Source organism: Tenrec ecaudatus, chromosome 4, assembly GCF_050624435.1.
Source record: "Tenrec ecaudatus isolate mTenEca1 chromosome 4, mTenEca1.hap1, whole genome shotgun sequence".
NCBI lineage: Eukaryota > Metazoa > Chordata > Mammalia > Afrosoricida > Tenrecidae > Tenrec > Tenrec ecaudatus.
Genome location: NC_134533.1, coordinates 154,199,801 through 154,227,347, shown reverse-complemented (window position 1 = coordinate 154,227,347; position 27,547 = coordinate 154,199,801). Strand labels below are relative to the sequence as shown.

Genomic DNA, 27,547 nt, shown 5'->3' with positions numbered 1-27,547 from the left:
AAAAAGTGTTTAAAAGTAAATACATCACTTTGATGGCTACTAAAGCACATCTGACCCAAGCCATGCAAACGATGGACAATAAAAAAGAAGACCGAAATGGAACAGAAGCATTTGAATTGTAATGTCAGTGAATAATATGGAATAGTCGACCAGAAGAAATGATGAATCAGCTTAGAAGAAACATAACCAGAAACTAGAAGACCAAGACGTTGGCACACTTGCTTTGGTCTTATGTTCAGGAAAGACACGGGGCACCATATTTGGGATGAAAGGGGTCAGCAAAAATGAGAGAAGCCTCCATGAGCTGTACTGATAAGAGTAGCCAAAGCAAGGGCTGGAACATACGCCTGGCCATGAAGAGGGTTCGTGGCCAAGCAGTGATTCGTTGTCTTGTAGGCCAGGGCCCCACCCACATGCTCCAGCCCCTCCCAGCTCTCCACATGTAGTTGTTGCTATTAGCGGCCATGTGGCCAGCTCTGACTCGTAGTGACCTGTGTCCAACAGAATGAAACACCCCCCGGTCCTGCACCATCCTCACTGTGGTTAGGCTTGGTTCTGTGGCTATTCATGAGGAGTTCAGTATCTGGTAATGTTCGAAAGCTTTTCATGAGGTTTCCGTGGCTAATTCTTGAGAAATGGACAGCCTGTATCAAACCTGGGCCTGCTTATTTCCCTCTCTTCCTGTGCTGCAGTGCAAGCATTTTAAAGGCACGGGTTCCATCTTGTTCACTGTCAATCCCCCAACACAAAGGGCAGGGTCAGGTGCAGAAAATGTGCCCCAAAAGGATGTGCTGGATTGACAAATTTATGCAAAGACATACTGGCTCAATAATTAAGGACTCCCATGTATGGACATGATGGCCTGCTAGCCAGCCACTCGCCGACTGGTGCTCAGTCGACTCTGCCTCTGGACAACCCTGTGTCTGTCCACAGGGAGCTGTGCTCCATAGGATTGCTGGCTTTGCAGAAGCAGATTTCCAGAGTTTTTAAACCCAAGGTGCCTCTGGATGGAATCAAACTGCCAACCTTTCTGCTAATAGCTGAGCACATTAATGATTTGCATCACCTAGAGTCTCCAGTGGTCTGCTAGGAACTATCTATTCTGTACAGTCCTTACTTCCATCAGAATAATTGCAATTAAATATGAAAAAAGTCTTTAACCCCAATAGCTGAATCATAAGACAGACCTTTCTTTAACTCCTGATGCATCATGACTTCCTGGAGAAGGACACCATATTTGGTAAAGTAGCGAGGTAGTGAAACAGAAAAAGGCGCTCAATGAGACGGATCGACATAGTGGGTGCAGATAAGCATAGGAACGGCTGTGAAGATGGTGCAGGGCCAGGCAGTGTTGCATCCTGTTGTGCAAAAAGTCACTATGGGTTGGAATGAACCTAATGGCACCAAACAACAATAACAACAACATGGCTGGCTAGCGTGTTCGGTGATGATGTGATCAGCCAATGGTTTCCTTGAGCCCAGGTTGCAGTGCAACGTGTTCAATGTGACAGCAGCTCCTTCACTGGTCCACAGATGCTCTGAGGGCTCTTGCGTTCTCCTTGCTCGGGGGGTATAATACCAGGAATCCCTCAGAGCCCTTGGGTTTCTCTTTGCAGTCAGGTCTGCACTGCCCCGCAGCTTCAGTTTTAATATAACTCTCTCTGTTGAACCCCTCTCGGCTCAAGTAGAGACAATCTCATTGTTCTTTTGAGGAAGTGATTTTTCTGGTAAAAGGAAGATCTTTGACCAAATATTTTCTGTTCTCATAGAGGAAGGTAAAGATGGAACAATAAGAAACGATGGGGAGGGGGATCTAATTATGAAAGCTTCCTATTTTCACACTCAAAAAATGCTTCCTGTTTTGTCAAGCCAGGTCAGTCTAATCTCTGCATTCGAGTCAAGAGGTGCACGTCTTTGTTGTGTGAATTCTTTGTCCTCATCTTCTTCCCCTTTACTCTTCCTCTGCTTTCCTCCCGTGCCCTTTCTGCTTTTGCTTTCCACCTTCCAAAATGCACACAAACGAGTAAAGCTCTCAGGCTACAAGTTCAAGTATGTAAGGAATATGGCATCACAATTTTTATCTACAGATTAACAGAATTTAAACTCAGGGAAATCTCCCTGAGGGACTTTGACTTCAGACAACATTTGATCTCTCCATGCTGCAGGGCTTGGGTCAATGTGGCAGTTATGTAATCTCCTGTGAACTTGATTAAAGGGGTGGAGTCTAGCCTGTCAATCAGGTCATAGCCAATAATGCCTCTGTGTGGGCGTGGCCTTCTCCTGGCGATTCTGGGAACTCCTGTCTTCTTCCCCGGAGGTGGGACACACACTCTCTCTTCCTCCCATTCCTGGTGATAAGTCACACGGAGTCATGCTGATGGCAGCCGGAACCCTGGAGATGCTTCCACCGCCACTGGATCCACAGGACTTTCCACTCACAGGACTGTGATCTTTCTGCATTCAGCAGCATTGCATGTGCTGCATGAATATGTAGAAAAATTTACGAGCTAATATCAGACATATGGTTTAACATCAGACATGTGGGCTAATATCGAACTTATGGACTTGATCTGGACTGAGCCGGGATGTTTTCTTAATATAAAACTACTCTTGGATATAAAATTTTCTTTTACACATTTATGAGGATCTCTGGATTTATTTCTCTAATCCACCCAGACGAACACAGTCAAGAGCTCAGGGTCTCCCACTACCATGGCATCTGAGAGCTCTTCCCCTCATTGGTCATCTGTCGCCTGGCTACCACAGAGAGAGCATTTGTCCAAAACCACACAGTCCTTGACTTTGCTGCTTTCACACCATGCAGCGGGCTTTCACAGATCTTGGGAGAGGCTGAGAGTCCCAACCTGATCATCTAGTGTCTCCAATACCACATGGCTATTCCCTCCAAGATCCTCTGAAAACTTTCAGAGAACAAGGACCCTGGACCCATGGGTCTCCCCCCTACTCCTCCCATTCAGAGTCTCAGTTTAGTCTAGTGAATGAATGGCTTCTTCTTCAAGCCTGACTCTATGCAATGGGAGTGAACTTTGGGAACCAAAAAAGAGAATCCTTTGCTTACACTTTCTGCAATTAAGGAATTAAATGAAAAGAAAAGAAAGAAAGAAAAAGCGATTAACTAAGGGAAATGCAAAGAAAGCCACCCGTGTTACTATCTTTAGAGTGGCCTCTCCTCACATCCACAGAGTGCAACAACCCAGAGGATCCCTGTCCTCTGCTCCGGAATCTCAGAGGAAAAGGTAGCACTTTGTGAGCTGAAGAGAGTGGGCCTGGAGTTGCCTCTCAGGTAGTATTACTGTCTGGACTCTGGGAGCATTCAGATGCTCAATCTTGCTACAGCCATTGTAAGAAGACCCGAGTGATCACAGGTGCACAAAGAGGAGGCACCTTGCTGTCATCGACCCTCCTCCTTGTAAAAGATCACCTCTTAGGCCAACATTCTTAGCAGAAACATCAATAAAAAGGAAGATGTGGGCAAGAGTCCACACGTAGCTGCACTTTCCTCTTTCTGTGGTAGTTATATAATCCGGTGTCAATTTGAGAGGATTAAGAGTGAATGGGGCGGAGTCTGGCCTGTCGATCAAGATATAACCAGTGAGGCCTCTGTATGGGCATGGCCTTTTCCTGAGAATTCTGGGAACTCCTATATTTCTTCTTGGAGGTGGGAGACACTAGCTCTCTCTCTGCTCACTCCCTTGGAGATGCTCTACTGATAAGACACATGGCACTACACTCTGAGAGCTGGAGAAGCCACATGGACCTACCCTAATGTAACCAGACCTCTGAAGCCAGAGAAGCCATGTAGAGACCCCTGTCAGTGCTGAGATGCTTACAATGCCACTGGATCCACAAAACTTTCCACCCACTGACCTGTGATCATCCTGCATTTGTTTCATGATCATTGCATGTGTTTCATGAGTCTGAAGAGGCCTTTGTAGATTGGTATTGGACATATGGGCTAATAACAGACTTATGAGCTTGGACTGAACGGAGTTGGGATGCTTTCTTAATGTACAATTACCCTTTATATAAAACTCATACATATATGCATGTTTATGAATTTGTTTTTCTAGTCGGCCTGGACTAACACACTTTCCAAACAATACAATGCAAGGCCAGCAGATGTGTCTCTAAGACAAGTAGTTTAGGGTCTGAACAGCAGGACAGATACTTATCAGTATTCTGAATTCTTTTATTAACCCCATTTGGTTTTCTTTTCTCTTGTACTCTATGAAATGTGGCAATTCTTCTTGAATTCTTTCCTGGAACAAATCAAGGTGCAAGTAGGTATAACAGAAATTGCACACAATCCTGGTCTGTAGCTCGCCAGGTAGGATAACAAGGGTAAGTCAGGCTCTTCAGCAGTCAAGGTCAAAAGCAAACAGAATTCCTGCTTCCAAGGGAAGGAATCCTGAATCTGAAAAGAATGAGTTGGATAGGAAAGACCTATCCTGAATCTGAAAAGAATGAGTTGGTTACAGCACCGTGTCTCCATTGGAAACCAAGAAGGTTGTGTAGCAGCACAAACTCATGCAAGTCATGAAAACTGGATCATACATATAGATACATCCTATCATTAATCAAACAAACCATTATTGACCACCTACCGTATTCCATAGACTGTGCAAAGAAAACAAAACTATTGCAAAAATGTTACCATAAGCTCATAGAGCCTCCTTTCCTCTTGACCACCTGTCCCTTTTTCTGCTGACGCTATTGATATGGATAACAATTCTAATGGTAGTGATTGGTTCATTACAGAGGTTATTTCATACAATATTCAGAGAAACTCTCTGAGGTGTTAGTGAGGAGTCGGGGGATTAGTGGCAGAAATCTTGCTTTCTAGAAGGAAGACCTGGTTTGGATTCCTGGCCAGTTCATCTCAAGTACAACCTACACCCCTCTGCCAGTGGAGACTCTCATGTTGCTGTTATGGCGATCAGTGTTCAGTGGAATTTGCAGGCTAGGAAGGAAGGTGTGGTGATGTCCTTCCCAAACTCAGCCAATGCAAAACCCTAAGGATTACAATGATGTGATCCACATCGCATCACAGGGATAGTGCAAGATGGGCCAGTACTCCACTGTATTGCTCTAAATCAGCACCAGCTCCACAGCCACCACAGAAAACAACAAGGTCGGTATAAGGAGTCTATTTTCCAGATGCTGGGTCACAGAGAATGTAAGGAAAGTGAAAGGTAAACAAGGAGCCCGTGTTGGCCAGGTTGACAAGAGAAATAAATCCAGAGATTCTCATGTGTGTGTAAGAGAGAGCTTTATATCATAGAGCAATCATATATTGAGAAAACATCCCAGCCCAGTCCAGATCAAGTCCATAATTCTGCTATTAGCCCATATGTCTGACACTTGTTCATAAATTCCTCTTTAGACTCACACAGCACATGCAATGGTGCTGAAAACAGAAAGATCACTGGCCAATGGGTAGAGAGTTCCATGGGCTCATGACGCTGGAAATATCCCAATGCTGGCATGGGTCTCCACGTGGCTCCGTCAGCTTTCTTGCATGTCTCAACAGTTATTTATCTGTGTCTCACCTCAAAATGAGGTTATCAAACTGCGATCTGATTGACAGGCTAACCTCCATCCCTTCACTCTAAATACCCTCAAGTTGACAGGAGATTATGTCACTACCGGAGAGCCTTAGTGGCACTGTTGGGCAAGCACTGGACTACTAATCTCAAAGTAGGTGGTTCAAACCCACCGGCTGCTCTGCAGTGCAAAGATGAAGCTTTCTGTTCCCATAAAGATGTACAGTCTCAGACATCCGAAGAGGCAGTCCTACTCTGTCCTATAGGGTTGCTATGAGTCGGAATAGACTGGATGGTAGTAGGAAAAAGGAAACCAATACTGTAGGACTCTTACCTGTTCTACCGTGTTTCCACCCACACATTCACTTCTATCATCCCATGTTTTATGTGTGCCCCTTAAAAACCCGCACACGCATAACACAGAGACACACATGCACAACTGGCTGGACTAAAGCTAGGTGATGAACACTTGCCCCCAAATCACCTTCAAAATATATGCCACCTCCTTAGGATAGATATACATTTAACTGTTAAGACCTGAAGATACTTATTCCCTCCTTGAGGCAATTTCCTAATAGCATACAACTGTCAAAAATAAACCGGAAAGTTGCTGAATTTTCCATAAGCCTGTGTATTCCAGTGACCGCCCTGAGGTCCTGTGCAGCAGACACTTGCTGCTCCCCTCCTGCCCTGCCCTCATTTTCTGAGTGGCGTAACAATGAGCGATAGTGAGCGCCAGGACCATCCTGCCTTATGCCAGTCAGGGAAAGTAAGGCTCTGCCCAGAAACCCCTTTAGATCCTACCTGCCTCACTGCTGGCATAAACAGTCACAACAAGAGAGGAAGAGAAAGTAGGTCAGAAGCCATCTGAACTTAGTCTTATTATTAGACCAAAGTCCAATATTTTAGGCTGTACAAGATGTCATTGATTTCTGTTAAGTGCTCGGTGACACTAACTGAAATGGAGTATGTCATGGTTTGCTGTCCCATTTCAGAGTTTTTCCTCCACAATGAAAATTCTATCAATTATTTTCAATTCCTTTGTTTAAATGTCTTTATGGGCCAATTAGCATAAATTAGGTGTTAGTAGTAAACGGTGTTATTCAGACACTCTGATAACTAATAGTATTTTTCTTTTATAAAACCTCATCCCCAAGGTATTTCCATCTCAAAATAAGTGCAGCCTGGGCTCCTATCTCCAGCAGGGATATCCAACAAGCAATGATATAAACCGAGGTTTTGTATTTTCCTATTTCTAAAGCTAATCACTGCTTGTGGAAGACCAAATGCTTTGCCGAGTGGAAGTGTTGTGCGACAGGATTTGCTTTCCTTCTGAGAAATGAAGCTGAAGCACACTTATCAATGTCACCACATGTGCTTCATCAAGGGCCCTCTGCGACCTTCAATCAGGGAGACTCATTAGCTGAGTCAACAAGTAGACTTCACTTTGTTTACTTTTCTTTTCTGCACTGCACCAGTGTTGTCATTGTATTTGCATTCGGTCCAAGGAAAATGTCTTTTCTGGGTTTGAATAAAGGCCCTGCTGACAATGGTCCACTTCCTGCTCTCGGTGTACTATTTTTTTTTTAGGTTTACCAAATGTAAATATTTATTTTCAAATTATTCTTATAAAATAAGATATATTATTTTTAAAATCATTTATTAGGCTGTAACCCAGACACCGTATGATTCATTCATTCAGTCGTATCAAGAAGTGTTGTACAATCACTACCACAATCACTTGTTTGTGTTTTTTTCCACGATCAGTTTTAAAGCATTTTTTCCCTCTTGTATTTCTTGGAAGTCTTAATGTAGTTATTATCTTTATAGATCCACCCATCCTGGGACTCACATACCAAAAAAAACCATAGAAAAATACATAACAGAGAGTCAAGAAGGCTCCTAACAATAACAAAATACAACAGAGATAAACCCCAGTATAAAAGAAAACAGAAAATATTAAAAACTAGAGCAAACTCAAAATATGTCAAAAAGGAGATCAGATATTAAGGTTTTAACCAATCAAATCAAATCTGAAGTTTCCTTTTAATCTCCTGTAATAATCTCTATAATACTCTGTTCGGTAACCAGGCTATTCCCATCCTCGATTCTAGTCCGAAAGAAATCATCACAGGCTAGATCCTGCCAATGTATTTTGGGCTTCCACTGTCATCCATATCATCCAGCAAACCAAAATTTCACATTTTAAGCTCTGATACCATTCCCTTCTTTGGATTTTTAAAAACTGCCATTTTATTTGGGGCTCATACAACTCTTATCACAATCCAGACATACATCAATTGTGTAAAGCACATTTGTACATTCATTGCCCTTATCATTCTCAAAACATTTGTTCTCCACCTAAGCCCCTGGCATCAGGTCCTCATTTTTTACCTCCCTCCCCACTCCCCGCTCCCTCATGAACCCTTGATAATTTATAAATTATTTTGTCATATCTTGAACTGTCTGACGTCTCCCTTCACCCACTTCTCTGTTGTCCATCCCCCAGGAAGGAGGTCAGATGTAGATCTTTGTCATCGGTTCCCACTTTCCAACCCATCCTCCCTCCACCCTCCCAGTATTGCCACTCTCACCACTGGTCCTGAAGGGATCATCCACCCTGGATTCCCTGTGTTTCCAGTTCCTATCTGTCCCAGTGTACAACCTCGGGTCTAGCCAGATTCGTAAGGTAGAATTTGGATCATGATAGCAGGTAGGTGGGGAGTGGGGAGGAAGCATTTAGGAACTAGAGGAAAGTTGTATGTTTTGGTTACACTGCACCCTGACTGGCTCGTCTCCTCCCTGGGACCCCTCTGTAAGGGGATGTCCAGCGGCCTACAAATGGGCCCTGGGTCTCCACTCCACTCTCACTCCCCTCATTCCCCTGATACGATCACTGAAGACAAATGGGTGCATAAGCAAATGTGGTGAAGAAAGCTGATGGTGCCCGGCTATCAAAAGATATAGTGTCTGAGGTCTTAAAGGCTTGACGGTAATCTAGCTCAGAAGCAACAAAGCCCACATGGTAGAAGAACAGCAGCCGGTGCTATCACAGTGTTGAAGGGATCAGGTATCAGGCATCATCAGAACAAAAATCTTGGTGTACTATTATGGAGACTTGGTGTACACTGTTGGCTCTGGATACACTCTCCTAGGTATCTCAAGACGATGCAATGGACTGAAAGTGCACGTGGAGTTGTCCAGGCCTATGAGAGATGCTACGCCCATCTGCTCCACCCCTGCTTTGGAAGGGCTTCTTCCACTGTTGCCTTCCTAGTTCTGAGTGATTGCATTATTCTCTAATCAGTAAAGGCTCCAAAAAGGTCATTGTCTCCTTTCCCTGTAACTCAACATTGCCTCCCTGGTACCTCGAAGTGCAGTATCTGACTATGAGACACATTGTAAATCACCAAGGTTGAATATTTACCGTATATACTCATGTATAAGCTGAGTGTTTCAGCACAAAAAATGTGCTGAAATACTGGGGTTCGACTTATACACGGGTCAGTGGTACCCCAGCGAGGTGTAACATTTCGCTGCCCCCTTTGTCTCACAGGTGATTGCCATCTCTCCACTGTTCATTCAAAGCCCCACTGACACTGCAGGGCTTTGAATGTTTGTTTACTCACATCTAACCAATCAGAGCTGTCCTATGACATGGATGGTTCCAATTCACAGAAGCACCCATAGTGATTCACTTACGCCAGCAGCTGAACTATAAGGATGTGTCTGTGGCTGTGCTCTGTCTCTCCCCTCTGGTCTCTATGTTAATTCACATCCTGCATCCCCCCCACCCACATGGACTCCCCTACCTCCTCCCCCAGGCTAACATGTCGACGGGAGGGGGGTAGGGTATTATCATGAAAGTTCATTTTCAAAGTCTTGTTTTTTTATCCTATTAGAAATGGATACTCTTGAACCAAAACAAAATCGCCAGTCATATAAGGCTGGTTTCAAAATGAAGGTTGTGTCAAGAGCAGAAGAGAGCAATAACAGTATTGCAAGTAGCGAAGTCGGTGTTGAGGAAAAGCAAGTGAGGGAGTGGTGGAAATTGAAGGCTCACTTGGAACAGATTCCAAAAGCTAAAAAAGCTCATCGTGGTTTAACCTCTTTTTATGGGACTCTAGAGAGTGAATTGCATAAATGGATTATGAAGTGTCGTCAAAATGGTTACTGTGTAACACGCATGGGAATCGGCATACGTGCTCTACAAATGGCTAAGGATGACAAATATAAAGCACCAGGCATTGATAAATTTGCTGCATCAGCAGGATGGTATACCCACTTCATGAATAGGTTTGGCCTACTATGTTTGAGACAAATAACAAAGATTTCTCACAAATTGCCACAAGACCTTGAAGAAAAAATTATGTCATTCCAGTCATTTATTATTAAACAAAGACGGATTTATAATTATGACCTGGCAGATATTGGGAATATGGATGAAACTGCCATGACTTTTGATCTTCCAAGCAACATTACTGTGGCAAGTTTAGGAGAAAAAAACATTTTTCTCAAAACCACAGGAAATGAATAAAATACAACACTTTACAGTTGTTCTTTCATGTTTGGCTAATGGAACTAAGCTGCATCCTGTCATTATTTTTAAAAGAAAGACCTTGCCTAAAAAGATCAATTTCTAACCAAGAATTACTGTGTATGCACATGTTAAAGGCTGGATGGATGAAAATGGTACCAAAAAAATGGCTAGAAGAAACTTGGAACCGACGACCAGGATCAACCTTAAAGAAAAAGTCATCGTTATTTGTTTGGGATATGTTAAGAGTCCACCTACCGGATGACATAAAAAAATTGGCAAAATCTAGTAAAGTTACTTTAGCCGTTATTTCAGGTGGTCTTACATCTGTACTGCACCCTCTGGATGTATCTTTGAATAAGCCTTTTAAAGACCATGTGCGAAGGATGTAGCATGAATGGCTGTCATCTGGTCAAGCCCAACTAACAAAAAGGAGGAAATCTCATGAAGCCTGACATAGAGTTACCGGTAATAGCAAAGTGGGTTCTAAATGCATGGGAAGACATTCCAGAAGACATGATGTGACGTGCCTTCCAGAAATGTAGTATTAGTAATGCTATGGATGGCAGTGAAGACTGCGCTTTGTATGAAAATGACAGCAGTGATGGTGATGACGGCGATCTCAGTGAGGACAGTGTCTATGATGACCTCACACCAGCTGAAGCTCTGCACTGGGATATGGATGATGATGAGGAATCCAGTTTTGAAGGATTTTAACTCTTTACATTTTAGCTTGGTTGCTGACTGAGCTCAGGGAATGGTACTCTTAAGGTATCATTATTGATACCTTATTGTTTTTGTTGAACCTATTTTCCACTTACTGTGCTGGTTTACTAATGTTAATTGACTTGTCCTTTTATTTATGTTTTTTATTTAAAATAAATATTTAAATACATTACCCCACTGATGTCTCAATTTTTAATAATTTTATTTTCATTTGTTTTGATTATTGAAACCCACCAATAGCTTCTGCATTTTCCACCCTAGGCTTATACTCGAGTCAATCCGTTTTTCTGGTTTCCCAGTTAGTAATTAGGTACCTCGGCTTATACTCGGGTCGGCTTATATTCGACTATATACGGTAACTCTTGCCTCCCTTGCTCTTCGCAATCTCAGTGACTTTTTTCTTAACTCGTTTTGATCTGCAGTCACTAATAAGTTTTCTAGAAATTAGAGGTGATCTGGTGCTTCTTGCTGGCCTGCCAAGAAAGGGAAGATATAAATGACTTGAGATTTGAGCTTGATATTCTAAGCAGTGATCAAGGAGCTCTGGGTCTTTGGAAGTGGGCACCAAGAACATGATTCTTCCATTGGTCCCAGATGCTCAGCTTCATAAAACAAAACTGCTTTGGATTTAAAACACTTGAAAATGTGGGCTGGAATATGTATACATTTTATGAATAGAAATAAAGGCTTCTCTGTGATTAAAATAAAATGACTGATCAACCTGTTGGCTTCTAGAGAATGATATTTCATAAAAGGGCTCAGAAAAAAAATCACAGCATTGCAAGAAACTCTTCTCTACGGCGCAGCTATGGTAATGTGAGGGCAGCAAGGACAGCCTGGGGCTCCGGGGAGGGCTAAGGACTGGTTTCAGATGTGCACAGTTGCAATCTGATGAAAAATGTGTCGCTGGACTCCCACCGGCCCAGGCACCAGGAGTGAGTTAGAGACTCATGTCTACTGGTTATTTGTGTGAGCAATTCTGCGCTCACACAAATATTTTAATTACAGCTTGGTCTTTTTGCTGTCTAATGATTTCCCATCAGGGTTTACTCCCAAATTTAATGTCTGTTCAGGCTTTGGAAGCAAAATGAACCCTAAAGAGATACTCTTAGTAGGGACTGCACTGAATGATTTAGAGAAGCTGAACAGATTCGGGCAATAGTTGCCACTGTAATAATGGTCAAAATAAAACCCTTGAAACCCCAAAAGAAAACAAACTCACTGCCTCGAGTTGATTCCAGCTCATGGTGACACTTTAGGATAGGCTAGAACTGTCCCGGCGGGTTGCCCAGACTGTAATTCATAAAGAAGTTGACTCCCATAAAGGGAGTAGAAAGCCCCACACACTTCAAATGGGAAATTTTATTTCTTATTGAAAACCCAAGCTGTAACCTTATACAGAGAAAATCTCGTCTCCTGCCTCTTCAATGACTCCATTTTACTGTCTTGCCGCACTTAGATTTTACAGAAAATGGGGATGTAATGCTTCAATCCTTGGTTCCTTCTTAAAAATCATTTTATTGAGGCTCATACAATTCTTATCACAATCCATACATACACCTAGTGTGTCAAGCACATTTGTACATTTGTTGCCATCATCATTCTCAAAACACTTGCTTTCTACTTGAGCCCTTAATATAAGCTCCTCATTTTTCCCCTCCCTCCCTGTCCCCCCATGAACCCTTGATAATTTATAAATTATTACTTTGTCAAATCTTACACTGTCCGATGTCTCCCTTCACGTATTTTTCTGTTGTCCATCCCCAAGGGAGGAGGTTATATGTAGATTCTTGTAATTGGTTCCCACTTTCTACCCCACCTTTCCTCCACCCTCCAGGTATCACCACTCTCACCACTGGTCCTGGATTCCCTGTGTTTCTAGTTGCTATCTGTACCAATGTATATCCTCTGGTCTAGCCAGATTTGTAAGGTAGAATTGAGATCATGATAGTGGGGAGGAGGAAGTATTTAAGAAGTAGAGGAAAATTGTATGTTTCATCGTTGCTACCCTGTAATCTGACTGGCTCGTCTCTTCCCTTAGACCCTTCAGTAAGCGGGTGTCCCGTTGCCTATAGATGGACTTTGGGTCTCTACTCTGCCTCATCCGCATTTACAATGATATAATTTTTTGTTCTTTGATGCTTGATACATGATCCCTTCGACAGCTCATGGTCACACAGGCTGGTGTACTTCTTCCATGTGGGCTTCCATCTAGCATTCTGAGCTCGATGGCCGCTTGTTTACCATCAAGCCTGTAAGACCTCCTTGGGGTTCTTTTAACTCATCTCTTTATTGCAAACCATATTTACATGGTATGAAACTCCCCACTGTTCTTCTTGCTAATACTTGTAAAGTCAAAAATGGTGAGGTGCCCGGGTCATGAGCCTCTCTCTGGCCTGCTGATTGGGTCTAGGCCACAGCTGACATGGCCTGTGGCAAGCAGTACACATGGTAAGCAGGGTTTGGCTCATGAGTGGAAAGCTCCTCTTTGTTTATGCTCCCATGGGTGGCAGTGAACATGCTGAGCGTCTTCCTGAAGGCATCCTAGGGCAAGCACAAGACAACTGAGTTCTTCACCTTCCTCCATCTCCAAATCAAGTCTAGACACTTCCCTGAGGAAATGATTAAAGTGCTCATTTCATCACTTCCTGGGAATCCTCTGCCAATCGCTACAAAGATGTCTAAAGACTATGGCGACCACTGTTGGGGATCACAGCCTGATTTGGACCATTCCTGTGGACGTGGGCCAGAGAAGTGTGCAGGACCAGAAGCTCACTTTTGCTGGTATCAAATGATGGCCAAGATGTGGTCCTTCCATCACTTTGGTTGTGGCAGGAGATGGCTTAAATAAATTAGATTAGTCATGAGAAAAATGAATACTTGTTGCATTCCCCTTGAAATCAATTTTTATTTTGACACAGGACCATGGGTGGGACTTCCTCCAGGAAACATCTGGTGGATCCAGATTCTTCAGGTCCCTGCACAACTGCCTCTTTGGATAAAGAATTTTCCCCAAGGTTTGATGGACTAAATGGACAGGGCCTTCTGATTTCCAGAAGACAGCTTCCTAGGAAACTGCATCTGAGTGCACTGGAAAGATAAAAGTTCAACCTCAGGTATAGAAAGATAAGTCATCATGGATAGAGGAGTCATCAAGTTGGACCAGGAATTTTCAAATTTCTTTTTGTGCTTTTCCTTGCTCTTCATTAAAACTGAAAGAATATGTTTTCCATCCTAATAAGAAGCTTCTAGGATCAGATTATGAAGATTCCTTCCAAGTGCTTCCGGTGTTCCAGTAAACATGGAGACCCTGTAGTGCAGAAGAGTTTACGTGTGGAGAGGGAGGAAACAGCGGCTGCGTGTCCAAAGATCCGTTTGCATCGAATGCCTCCACCAAGCTCTTTGCTGGTCCTTGAGCTGAGAGAGAAGCGGTTTTCGTTATAGCTCTTTATGCAGTTGATTTCTGTAAGAAGCTTGCTGCTGTGGCCCAAGAGAAGCACAAACAACCCCATAACCAAGTTTACAAAAGCAACTAGCTTCAAAGAAATGGAAAAGAGGGTACTTTATTAGCCTGTGTTCCTCAGGGAAAAGCTTATTTTGTCTTATATAAGAGCTCTGTTCACCCAGGCGGACCTTCCCCTTGATGCAAACTCATTGTGGAGAACCCTGTGTGTGGAACTTGCTGCAGCCCAGCCCCTGCAGGGGCACCTTCCTGGAAGATGTGAATTATAGATACAGATGTTTTTCATGATCGTAGAACTAGTCAACATTCAGATACCTTATCACTTGAACCTGGTAACTTAGAAACAACATGTCACTATAAAATGGGACAGGAGATCAAGTCATCTCTTGTTAGTGTTTCTGTCAGCCTATCTGCTGCCATTAAAAACGAACCATCAAATGTGACGCTCTCGTTTTCCTTCAACCGAGAGGCTTTGTTTTCATTCTTGTAACCTTTAGAACTGATTGCCTCATCAGAGTTGCTATGCACCAGTACTGGACCCCCTTCTTCTAATAACTAGGCCTTTAAAAAATGTGTCCCAGGACTTTTTCAAAGATTGGCTCAGACACTGAAAATATTCTTTTCCTTAATGAAATAGTCATCACATGACAAAATGCAAACAAACGGACAGAATAAGTTTCTGCTGGAAAACAGTCCTGTTCTATACTGAGAGGCCCAGAACTGTGCTTGGACTTGTGTCCAGCGATGGATGGTGAAAAGCAGGCGTAGGCACCTCATAGAGGATTAAATGGTGAGCCCTAATTAGAGCAGGGAATCAGAAAACAAAATCTAGAAAGCAAGAAGTGGAACCATCCTGGAAACTTGGAAGCTAAGTCGCAGCCATGGCTCTCAAGTACCGGAAACCTCATGAGGTAGGAAATTATAGCTAGCTCATTTTCACCTCAATGGAGGATAGGCCAAGACATTTCAAATGCGGGTTTTAAAGGACCCAAGTCAACTGCGAGAAGGAGCTTTGTAACAGAGAACTCTCTCTCTTTGTTTTTACCCTGTATGCTTCAACGTGAGAACAGACAGGCCAGGTAAGCAGGTGAGAACCTCCTTGGTGAGGAATCTCCCCTTCCCAGATACCAAGCAGTCGTCCAGATTCTCAGACATAGCACCTCGGCCACACGGTCTTTGGCCCACATTCTTCCCTCTTCATCTCTGCCCTGACTTGAAGGGGAGGTGAGAATTCTCAAAGCCCTTCCCTTCCTGCTTCCTCTGAGGATTTGAGAACTTAATGAATGATTCTGATTCTTAGAAGGAAGAGCCAATTTTTTCCCTGAGTGCCTTGAGAGGAGATTACACAATATTTCTTCAGGGGGCTTGGCAAATAGTTGACGCACCGTGCAAATTGGAAAAACAGGACAGATGTCTCATGAGGGCTGGGCCAGATGGCCTGTGTGAATGCTCTCAGAGTCCTCCCTAGCTGTTGCTTCCAAGAGAAAAAAATCCCGGCTGGGCTTCTGTTTTGGTTTCCAACGTGTGTGGCTGACAATCAACTTGCAATGAGGTCTTGACAATGCATCTTGATTCTGACTTTCAGGAGCCAGCTTTCCACCTAGGCTTTTTTAAAAACTGCGAGACTCCCATGTTCAAGTTAATTTATGTCCAGCTTCGGGGCATGCACCAGGACAAAGCTGACCTGGGAACATGCTGGGGGGGAGGGTGTCCTCAGGGCTCGGTGGGAACAGGAGAGAACCGGTCTAAGACTCTCAGCACAGCAGGAGTTGACTGCTTCCCAGGATAAAAGCTGGAGCTGCCAACTGCGCACGCACCATGAAGGGGATTGTTCAGAACCGATCACGAAGAACCGGGCTTCTTTCTTGTGTTGAAAAACGGGGTATAACCGGGACATCCGTGTAAAAGCTAACCGAATCTAAGGATTGCCTCCGTGGCATCAAGAGAAGGGAGCTGACTCTGGCCTGCTACAGGAACTGGTCGGTTTTAATAAAATACTGACCCACAGGACACCTCAAATTGCAGTGTTACCATCCTGCTGCAAGCTCATTCATTTCTAATCTTAAATATGACTAATAATTTCTCATCTTGAAATGAAAGGCAAGACTTTTGCCTTAAATTCTTCACCTTTTATCACCTTTCCTAATTGTGAAGAGAGTGGGAAAATGGTGAGAGAAATACTTTTTCCCACAAGCATGCATGGTTCATTGCAACGTTGAATCATATTTTTTATGTCTAATAGCCTGACCTTGACATTCTTGATGGAAAAAAAAATGAATTGGTGCAAGTGAATTCAATTCTTCTCATAAAGGGATTTTTCTTGTTTCAGGAGATTTTTCAGAAATAGCCAAATAAATCAAGATTCCTTTCTATATTTTAATCCAATTCACGATCCAATGCTCAGACTATTCATGAATTGATATATTAATGATAGACTGCTAACAGATTTGAAAATATCAAAGTGAAATGTATGAATCTGGTTTGCCTTTTGCATGTGATATGGGGTATTTTGTGGATGTATCTCCTCAGAACAGTTCCCAAAGTTCCATAAGTTAAAAGGATCCTAGATATTTCTTTTACAAAAGAAATTTTCAAGAGTGTCATTGAGTGGTTTGGGGTGCAGGCGCTCTGCCTGCCCATCCCTATAGCAGCAAAGCAAGGTTTTCAGCTGGGAGATGAGCTGTCGCTAAAAATACTTCCCTCTTTGTATCCCTAGTACTTAGAATATCTCTGTCTCTGCCTCTGTCTCTCTGTCTGTCTCTGTCTCTCTCTCTCTCACACACACACACACACACACACACACACACACACACACACACACAACTTCCTGAGTCACTGAACAGGGACATAGGTTGCTCAACAACTTCCCTCCCCTCCTACCATCCTCTCACCAGCCTGTGAATGCCAGACTTCTGCTGGGATCCTTGCAGAGGTGGAAGAAACCCTGAGACTGAATCAGCAGCTCAATTTTAGGAAAGAATCTCCAACTCCCCATCATCACCACGTTTCTTTGCCAGGCAGAGAGGGAAGCCCATCGTTATGGGGAAGTAAAACTGACAGTGGGGTTCTGTTTTGTTTTTACCCGCCCCCGCCTCACCACCAAAAAATAGTGATTTGGCCTTTCAACTAACCAAAGTGGCCCCTTCACTGGGCTAAAGGCAAATGTTTTTCTTTGACACGTTGCCACAGAGCTGGATTTTTTCCCTCCGCCTCCTCTTTCTCCTCCTCTTGAGCCCACCTATTTCCTCCCACTTCTTCCCATACAGAGGACACACACACACACACACACACACACACACACACACACACACACACACACCACTCGGTGCCTTTTACATAATCGACTGACAAGATTGATCTTTCACTTCAATTGCTTTGATTCAAGACCTGCCCACCATCCGTGGGAGGTGAAGCACAGCGCAGGAGATTGTACTTCACCAAAGAGGCCACGGGAAGGCGTTTGGTCCCAGGCTACTCTGTCTCATCTGGATTCTCCATAGGGGAACAGCATGCTATGGAGCGCAACATAAATGATCTAATTTCAAACTTACCACTCTGAACATGCTTTTGGAATGGCTGCCAGAGGAGGCACCATTGCTGAACGGAATGACAAAACCCCTCCATGTTTCCTCCACTGCTGCTGCGCTCTAAGGCACCGTAATTACAGACCTCTGTACCGCTGCAAGATTCCTTCTCACCGCTTCTCCGCACAAGCCTTTTGCCCAGTCGGCTACGTCACCCACACTCCAGGCGGCCTTTGGGCCGTGCTACTTCTGCTGCTCCGATCTGTTCGTTTCCTTTCTGCGCAGCTTGGCAGTTTTCCTTCCTGAAAACCTTTCCCTGACTCCTTCAGCTCCCCGGGAATGATGTCTTTTCAAACTATCGCCCTTGGACCGCTAACAGGCCTTGTTTTATGTAGCTATCTCGTCCCACGAAAGGGTAAACCCGCAAGAGACAATCCTGTCTCTTTGCTCCGCAGGCACTTAGCTTATATACAGTCATTCATATTCAAAGTATTTGTTGAGTGGCCATTACATACCCTGTGCTAGTTAGAGTTTGAGATTATGGAGATGAATCTGATCCTGAATTTAAGCAGTTCGCATATGAAGAGGAAAGCAAAGATGCAAACAGATAATGGTGATACTACTCAATCATTTCTGTAACAGATGCTTATCCAGATAAGGCATTAAAGATCAAATATGCAGTGCTGTAGGGACTGGAGCCAGGCATGATTTCCAGAGAAAGTTTCGTGAGAGTTGGGGGTGGAAGGCTGCCTAGTAGTGTTCGTCCGACTGGCCAAGGGGCAGAATTCCAGGAGAGAGGGCGCAACTGGAAAATGACGTGTAAGCATAAAGCAAGAACGAGCAGAGCTTGAAAATAGTTCTCTCCCACGTCATTCCTTCCGATAAAGCACGTAAGCACTGCTAACTGGTAGGAATCAATGTTACAGGTTTCCGCCACATCACAAGTTCTGTTCTAGGCATGGCTGGTACCTCTTCCCAACCCCACAGCACAACTCCGTAAAGCCAAAGATTCTTGCCAAATGCACACCCCCTGACAAGGGACAGAGTACTCGGGAGGCAAAACAAGCGGGGGTTTAGATGTGGCGAAACCCACATGAAGTTGTTCACTAGAGAGGAGTAGGTAAGTCCAAGTAGCTGGGCTCGCCATGTTCATGAAGTAATCCATCCCTTGCCACCAGGAGAGGCAGAAGAGAACAAAGAGTGGCGCATGGAAAGGGTGATAGAAGTGAGACCATGAGGAAGAGACAAGCCAGCCAGGGTGCAGTGTAGCACCCATGAAACATGCAACTTTCCTCTAGTTCTTTAAGGCTTCCTGCCCCCCCCCCCCCTCCACACCACCACTATCATGACCTCAATTCTACCTTACAAATCCGGCTACATCAGAGCATGTACATGGGTACAGATCAGAGCTGGAAACAGGGAATCCGGGACAGATAAAGCCCTCAGGACAAATAATGAGAGTAGCAATACCAGGAGGATAAGAGTAAGGGGGCGAGAAGAGAGAGGGAACCGATCACAATGATGTATATATAACCCTCTCCCTGGGGGATGGATAACAGAAAAGTGGGTGAAGGGAGACATTGATCAGTGTAAGACATGAAAAACAATGGTAAATTATCAAGGGTTTGTGAGGGAGGAAAAATGGGGGAAGGAGGGAGGGAGGAAGGAAAATGAGGAACCGATACCAAGGGCTCAAGCAGAAAGAAAATGTTTTGAAACTGATGATGACAACAAATGTACAAATGTGCTTGACACATGGATGGATGTATGGATTGTGATAAGAGCTGTATGAGCCCCCAATAAAATGATTAAAAAACAAGAAGTCAGACCATGAGGGATGTCAGGTGTCATGTTAGGGTGTTTGGGTAAAAAAGGAAACTCCTTAAGCAACTACTGGTCTGCTGAGTGCTAGTAAAATAATTTGGGGACACTGTCATAATCTGAATACATCTAATAAATGTTAAAACATATAAAGACGGAGCTCAATGGATGAATGAGTAAATAAATTGCAGCACACCCATACTATGGAATGCTACTCATCAATAAAAAGAAACCAACGATTGATTAACAAAACTTGAATGACTCTCCTGGGGGATCACACTGATTGTAAAAAAAAAAGCCAATCTCAGAGTTATATAATCTATGACTCCATTTATATAACACTCTCAAAATAACTAAATTAAAGAGGTGGAGAACCAATCAATTGTTATCAAGAGGTAGGGACTGGGGAGGTCAGGGCTGGGTATGTATACAAAGGGGTAGTGGGGGGGAGCCTGGCGATGCAGGGCCAGGTTTGTATCTTAATTATGTTGATGGTTAAGAAAATCTATACATGAGATAAAATTGCATAGACACACATGTGTAAATGAATACACATATGACTGGTAAAACCTGAATAAGCTCTGTAGGCTGTCTCCATGCCGGTCTGCTGGTTCTGATATGGAGCTATGGTTACGCAAGATGAATAAAACTGGATTGGAGGACCAAGGGAATGATGAGCTTAAACAGAATTCTCATGAATCTGTAACTATTCCCAAATGAGTTAAATACAATGACAAAAGAAGCAATGTGTAGGTGATCTGAAAAAAGAAAGAAAAGGTTTTTGAAAGAGAGATTTAAAGAGTATTGTTCAGGCAATATGGCTGCTTATGAAGGATTTTCTTAAGCATTTCAAAGCGTGTTTTACATAACTAACTATATAGCACAAGGTTTATATTGGCCTGAATGTCTACATCTCAGGCACAGGTTTTCACAGTGTAAAATGTTCAATTGTTGTAGAACTAAACAATTCTAAACTATCCACATGTATATCCCCCCAAGTATACTAAATTCTGAGGGACAAAAGCCCCGAGACTGTGCGAAACACCAGTCATCAGGGCACTGTAAAAAGCTAAGACGCACGGTGGTGCACGCACAGCGCGGAATACGCTGCAGCCCTAACGGAGGCGAGGAAACAGCTTGTCAGACAGCATGAAGTACCTCATGGCATATGCATCGGCCTGGACACTCCTATGCTGAGGGCAACTGGTCAATTAAAACAGGACAATAGGTCATGAGACCACTATTACCAAGGGGAAAAAAAGACATATATTTTCATACCAAGGGGGACACACTTAGGAGGTTTCCATGGGGATGAAGGCAAGGGGAGAGGAAGTCATAGGCTTGACAGGTCTTGACTTGGGTGCATGGGAAGCAATCCACAAGAGAGAAAAGAGAAACCAAAGGGTGGGGCGATAGTTATCGAGGGGGTTGATAAGTAGTTTCAGCAGTTGAGTACAAAACTGATTACCTGAAAAGTAAACCCTACCTAATTCACAATAAAAAAATTGTTGGCACATTTAAGAAATTATCATTGGATAACAAAACTAACAAAATCGACTTGTTCTAAGGGATTTGACCTTCCCAGGATTAACGGTTCCTGCACATCCTCTAATGCACACATCTATACGGAAGGGTGGCAGTGTGGGACAAATTCTAAACTGCTCTGATCAGCAGTGAGATGAGCAACCCGAGAAAAATCCAAACAAACTCATATGCATTAGCAAATCACAATGATAAAAACTCCAAGAAACTAAATCCTGTTTTGTCACTCACATCCTGGCTCATCCCCAGGATAAACAATGGAGGGGGTGGGGATTGGTGGAAGGGTGGGGTCTAATATCATTCTAGTACTTTTAAAAATACTGTCTAGCCTTGAAACAATAGCCAATTTTATGCACGAGTCTTGCAAAATCCAAAGGTAACTTGGAGAATTTATATTCATTTCTTTTCATCAGTGCGCCTGGAGTTTTAATGAAAGGATAGTAATTTAGGCTATGATTTCAGGTAGACTTAAAAAAATAAAATAAAAAGGTCTTCTACTCCATTAACAAGATTGTAAGTGGGTCCTCATTTATGAGCTGGGCCCTTACAGCAGAGTTGACGCATGAAGGAAGCTTAGGGGTTAGCAAAGCAGACAGCAGACGGAGTTTGAATGACTTTTGCCTAGGGTGCAATAATGACGTTTGGAACTGAAGCAAAGATAGCTCAAAAATGGATCCACTAAGTTGGCCCAGACTGACTCCTACTGACCCTACAGGCCAACCACGGCCCCTGAAAACCTTTGCCGCCCATAAAATGATCTTCACAAAAGATTAATCTATTAACTATTGGTTTTCTTGCTTATGGTCTGTTTCCTCAACTTGAATGTAAGTCCCAAATCTTGTTTGGCTTCTGGGTTTTGTATACCAGGTCTAGCACGGTTTCTAGTTAATTAATGTTTGTTGACTAAATGAATGCTTTGTCCTTCAATAGCACTAACCACAAGGTCAGTAGTTCAAGCCCACCAGTCACTGCTCCTATAAAGATTGACTGTCTCAGAAATACTATATAGGGTCACTATTAGTTGGCACTGAGTCTGTGGCAGTGGGTTTGGTGTTTTGTTTTATGGACACCTTTCTCAAGGGTGAAGATGTTATCATAGTCACAATTAGCCCCTAACTTTCCGATCTAATTTCTCCAGGTGGCTTCCCCATACTAGTTATTTCCCCTATTCTGTAGCAGTATTTTTGTTTGTTCTTATTATGGTCTATCATTAATAAATAGCTTTTATACTCACCTTATATTTTAGTGACATCAATGTCAGAGAAGAGAATGATTTGGCAAATAAACTATTTCTATATTTTTGGTAGGGTGTATACTCTGTGTGTTCTCTCTCTGTCACCCTAAAAACCCTTTAGTGTGTATTTGGCAGAATCGCATCATCTCCTGCAGAATATTATTGTGAGCATAACTTAGAGAGGCACTAAGTCACATTCAATACATACAAAACCACCTACCTGTCAGAGATGAATAAGAGAGATAGAGAGGTAGGGAAGGGGATTTTTATTTAGTTATCATAAACAATAAATAACTAAATACTTAAGACCCCCACGGGCTAACTTTTTGTCACAGAAGAGCTGCTCCTAATTACCAGTAGCAAATTATGCTCAAGAGAGCCTAATGTGCTTGCTAGGCTTTAAATTTATATATGTATATGTGTATACACACACACACACACACACACACACACACACACACACCTCTCTGAGCTGCACTGAGCCTTCATGGAAAACTGACTTCCGAGATCCCTCCTAAGGCCAAAGTACTGCCACACAATGATCCACAACAACGATGGCACCCTATCCTTTCGTTTTATGAACAGAAAGCTCAGCGTGCTGCTCAGGCGTCAGGGATACAATCCAACCCCCCTCTGTCATCTGTCTTAAGTCCACAATGTCCCATTCCTGGGGACCTGCTCAGGCAGATGGCAGCAGCTCGCCATCACCTGCAGAGCGCAGCGCAACGCAACATCCACGGGGCAGGAGCTGGGAGTGTGCCACAGTACTAGCAGTAGAAAATGCCAATGCACTTGAGACTGCAGTCTCACTTAGAGAGCCGTTGGTGTGTGGTCCCAATCTCCATCATAGGACTACCGGGAAAAGCAGTGGTGCTCACACTGCGGACACTCAGTGAATTGACTGGACTCAGATTGCTTGAACTGCTATTGCAGTTGGAGCAAAGGACTTGGGTTATATATATGGTTCTTGGCAAGCCCACTCAAGGGCTTGCTTTCTTCATGGTTCAAACATACATCAAAACAATAATGCTGAACTTGGTTGTTTTTTTTTTCTTCTGGCAATGGGAAACTCCCATGAGTCTACACAGAAACTTTTCTTCAAGGGCAACTTTAATAGACATTGGCTTAAGTGCCGATTTCAGAACTCCCACAGAGCCACCTCAGTCAGCGGTATGCATTTTCTTATGTGGCTTAAGTGCCTTACCCCCTGAAACCTGGTCCCTCGCGAACATATCAGAATGGTAAATGTACGTCACGGGCAAAATCATATCAGCATAACTTTCAGACGATGCATCGTTAGATTCTCTCCTCGACACCTTCCATGGCACAGTAATTTTAAAGCTCTATTCAGTCAGGAAGACTCGGTCCCCAGATATAATGATGAGGCAGGAGCCACACAATTGAATAATGGCATGTTCTCCTTATCAGATTGAAGTCATGCTCAGTCATGGACTGTTTTCTGTTGACTACTAACCGTGGGAACCAACCTAGAAGAAGAAGGGGTTAGTAACTGCGTGAGAGGACGAATACGATTCCAAAAGTGGACTTTTCCTCCGTAAGTCACGAGAAGGTCGGCACCTTATGTCAATCAGCCCTTTCATATTTAAAGCACGCCACTGTCACCATGGAAGAGGCTGTCAATGCAAGGAACCCTGCTGCAAAGCTTTGGATAGCATTTAGTAGCTCAGGCTCCAAAACAACAAGGAAGGTGCAAGAAGAGACCGGAAACTATTTTGGACAGTATAATCGCAGAAACTGCATGCAGTCCGGGCTAGCAAATAGGACAACTAACTGTCCTGATCTAACTGTCCGTATCCGGGCAGTTGTAGACCGGGATGTGTCTAGTTCCCAAAGTGTGGGTGACACTTTAGAATACACAAAATGGGCCACATTTCTTAAACTTGTGGGGGGGATGTATATACAGATACACATATACATGCATACATGTGTATACATTGATAAAAAGAGACACACGCCACCTTCCTAAAGGGCTATTTTAGAAACACCTGAGAATTCTAAATTAAGCAACCCACCAAAGAATGTCACTTTCCTAGGCGAGCAACTGCCTCGCCTGCACCTGTTAAGGACTCGGCAATCGGGAAGAGGGAACCTTGGGTCCATACCTATATTTCATGCCAGTCTGCTTGGCGGTGGACTCTTTGAGAGAAATGTGGTGCTGGGGGGTGAAGGTCCCCAGGCTGCGCGCGATGATCGCGACCGTGCGGAATTTGGCCCGGGCGGCGTTCACCACACTGGGGGCAGCGGAGCTCTGCTTGCTCAGAAGCCGGTCCTCCCCATTCCGACTCTTCAAATTGTGCTCTGTGCAGGCTATGGAGACTTGCATCGCTCCCCCGGGCGGCGCTCGGTCCCGCTCCGAACCCCGGCACGCAGGCGGTCACGAGAGGCTGAGCCGGTGGGGGGTGGGTGGGAAGGGCGCTGCGCGTCTGTCGACCCTCCGCGCGCCCGCCGGGATGGGTGGGTGGGTAGGTGGGTGGCCGTCCGGGGAGTCCTCGCGGCCGACGTCGGAGGCGGCCGAGCGGCAGGGGCGGCTGCGGAGCAGGACCGAGTCCCGGCCGCGAAGTTGGCCCGGCAGCTGGAGCGGCGATCGGGCTCGCGGGGCTTCGCTGGGCTTCGCGGGCAGTGATGCCGCCGATCCGGCCGCCCGCGGCGTGCGCTGGAGAGGCTGCTGCGGAAGCCTAGCGCGGGGCGGTGGTGCGGACGGCACGCAGCCCTGCCCAGCCCGCGCACCGTGCCCGACTGCGGACTCGCCTCCGGGCGCCGGCCCCGCGGCGCGCTGGCACACCGCAGTGGGCGCTCGGGCGCCCGCGGGACCTCGGGCGGGAGGCTGGCCGCGCGCCCAGCAGCGAATCGCGAGCCGCCCCCTGGGGACCAGCAGTCTCCATCCACGTCGGCTACCGCCTCCCTCCCTGCCCCGCGCGGGGAGGTCGTGGGGGCGCCTCAGGAGCCCTCCGCATTCATTGGAGCCAGGCACGGGTTTGCAGTTCTGGCACGGCGGCGGCACAGGCGGGTCCCTTTAAGGAGCCCCGGGCCTTTGTGTGCCACTGGTGGGAAGCTGAGGACCCCTTTCCCCAGACTGGCTGGCTGTCACAGAACCCGAGGGCTGTGCAGGAAAAGAGGGGCTCTCTGCCCCAAAGCTGCGGCCACCCACCAGGGGGAACGCGGCGGGGGTGGGGTGGGGGTGGCGGATGAGTCTACCAGGGAGCGTGCTAGTGAATGAGCACGGGCATGCTCTGACTGGCTTGGTAAAAGCCACGTTGAAATCCCTATTATTAGCCTTGTCAGGATTCACTTGCCCCTTGCTCCTAATTTTTTAAGCAGGGAAGTTCGGGGTTTCCTGAAAAGCCGTAGGGCAGACTCTTAGGAGTCAAGTCTGTAAACTTGCTGCACAATCTCATCTCATCTGCCTGTCAGGGTGGACAGGGACCAGTGGAGGGGAGGTGTGTGCCGCAAACCTTGCCCACTGTGAATGCCATCCCACCAGGGGAGAAGCCCGTCCCCAAGCCTGTCCCCCATCAACGCTCAGAAAGTCCCAGGCCCATGGCTGGACCTGCATCCACAGACCACTGTCTATCTGCAGCTGACAAGGGAGGGCCAGCACTATCCCCGGGTGAGGGGAGGAGGTGGCAGCAAGACTTCCCTGTCCACTTTGAACCCACAGCTGGGTCTGTGACAGGTGTGAAACTCAATAAATGTGGCTGAACAAAATTAAGCCCAAGTTACACCTACATTTGAAATTCATGGACAGCTAACCCCTCTCAAAGGTTAAATAAGTGATGGTGTTGGCCACATCGATGTGGGCAATTGGACACCCCTTTACTGAAGGGTTGTGTGGAGGAGATGAGCCAGTCAGGGTGCACGGCAGCAACGATGAAACATACAACTTCCCTCTAGTTCTTAAATGCTTCCTCCTCCCCACTATCATGATCCCAATTCTACCTTACAAATCCGGGTAGACCAGAGGATATACATTGGTAGAGATAGCAACTGGAAACACAGGGATTCAGGACAGATGACTCCTTCAGGACCAGTGATGAGAGTGGTGATGCCTGGGGTAGAAAGGGGTACCTGATTACAAGAATCTATATATAACCTCCTCCCTGGGGAATGGACAACAGAGAAAGGGCAGGGGAGTCGTGAGACAGTGTAGCAGATGACAAAATAATAATAATTTGTGAATGATGAAAGATTCATGAGGGAGGGGGGGAAATAGCAGCCGATATTAAGGGCTCAGGTGGAAGGCAAGTGTTTTGAGAATGATGACAGCAACAAATGTATATACGTGCTTGACACAATGGATGGATGGATGGATGGATGGATGGATGGATGGATGGATGGATGGATGGATGGATAGTGATGGGAATTGTACGAGCCCCTAATAAAATGATTTTAGAAAATCAGCAGAACTTGTGAGCACCATCTCTGTACTTGGTGATGGAGATAAGGACTGGCCCGCTTCTCAAAGGACAAGCTGCATGGGAAAGACAAAGCAGCCGGTCTCTAAGCGACCCGGGAACATTACTGGAAGGCACAACTGTGACATGCACTAATAATTGGTCAAGACATCCAGGGCCCTGGAGTTGGTCGGGGGAGGGGCTGCAAGAAGCTTGAGAAAGTTCTTCATTCTGATCCATTCCGTACACTTAGTTGAACTCCGTAACTTGTGACTAGAGTACAAGATGGATGGTACAGAGCTATCACATGGATAGCAGACCCCAGCGCATGGAGAGGGAAGCCGCCTGGGCCATGGAGAAAGGGTTCAACTTGACTAGTGGCAGAGGAGAGAGGCAGTCATCTCTGAGGCTGGCAGAGGTGGGAAGAACAAGCACTCCAGCTGTGCCTCCCGGATAACAAATAGCTGATCTGACCACTTCTCCCCATCTGAACTGCACAGGGATGAATTTTCCAAGTAGAATAGATGTCTGCTTTTACTTCTATTCCAGACACGTTATAACTGGCAAATAAGGTTGAAATCACAACTGGGAATCTCATCTTTTACCCCGTACACCGCTCCCATTCCTGACTTAATAACACAAAAGAAACATCCTGTCCACTCTTCAACGATTGGGATGTCACTCCGATGGGGCAGAGATGTGGAAAGGGGGAGAACGTTAGCTG

At 45.0% G+C, this 27,547-nt stretch overlaps 1 protein-coding gene across 5 annotated transcripts in view; it reads right to left on the bottom strand.

Moving 5' to 3' along the window:
* KCNAB1 (potassium voltage-gated channel subfamily A regulatory beta subunit 1) overlaps positions 1 to 27,547 on the bottom strand; it is a 460,831-nt gene that overhangs the window by 252,706 nt on the left and 180,578 nt on the right. For 2 of the 5 annotated variants that reach the window (XM_075548870.1, XM_075548872.1), the window contains exon 1: positions 24,535 to 24,755. The exons of the other annotated variants lie outside the window; for them this stretch is intronic. In XM_075548870.1, the coding sequence (XP_075404985.1) occupies positions 24,535 to 24,755 (221 nt within the window). Of the gene's footprint in view, positions 1 to 24,534; positions 24,756 to 27,547 lie in introns of those variants that run through there. 5 annotated transcript variants of the gene reach the window in all.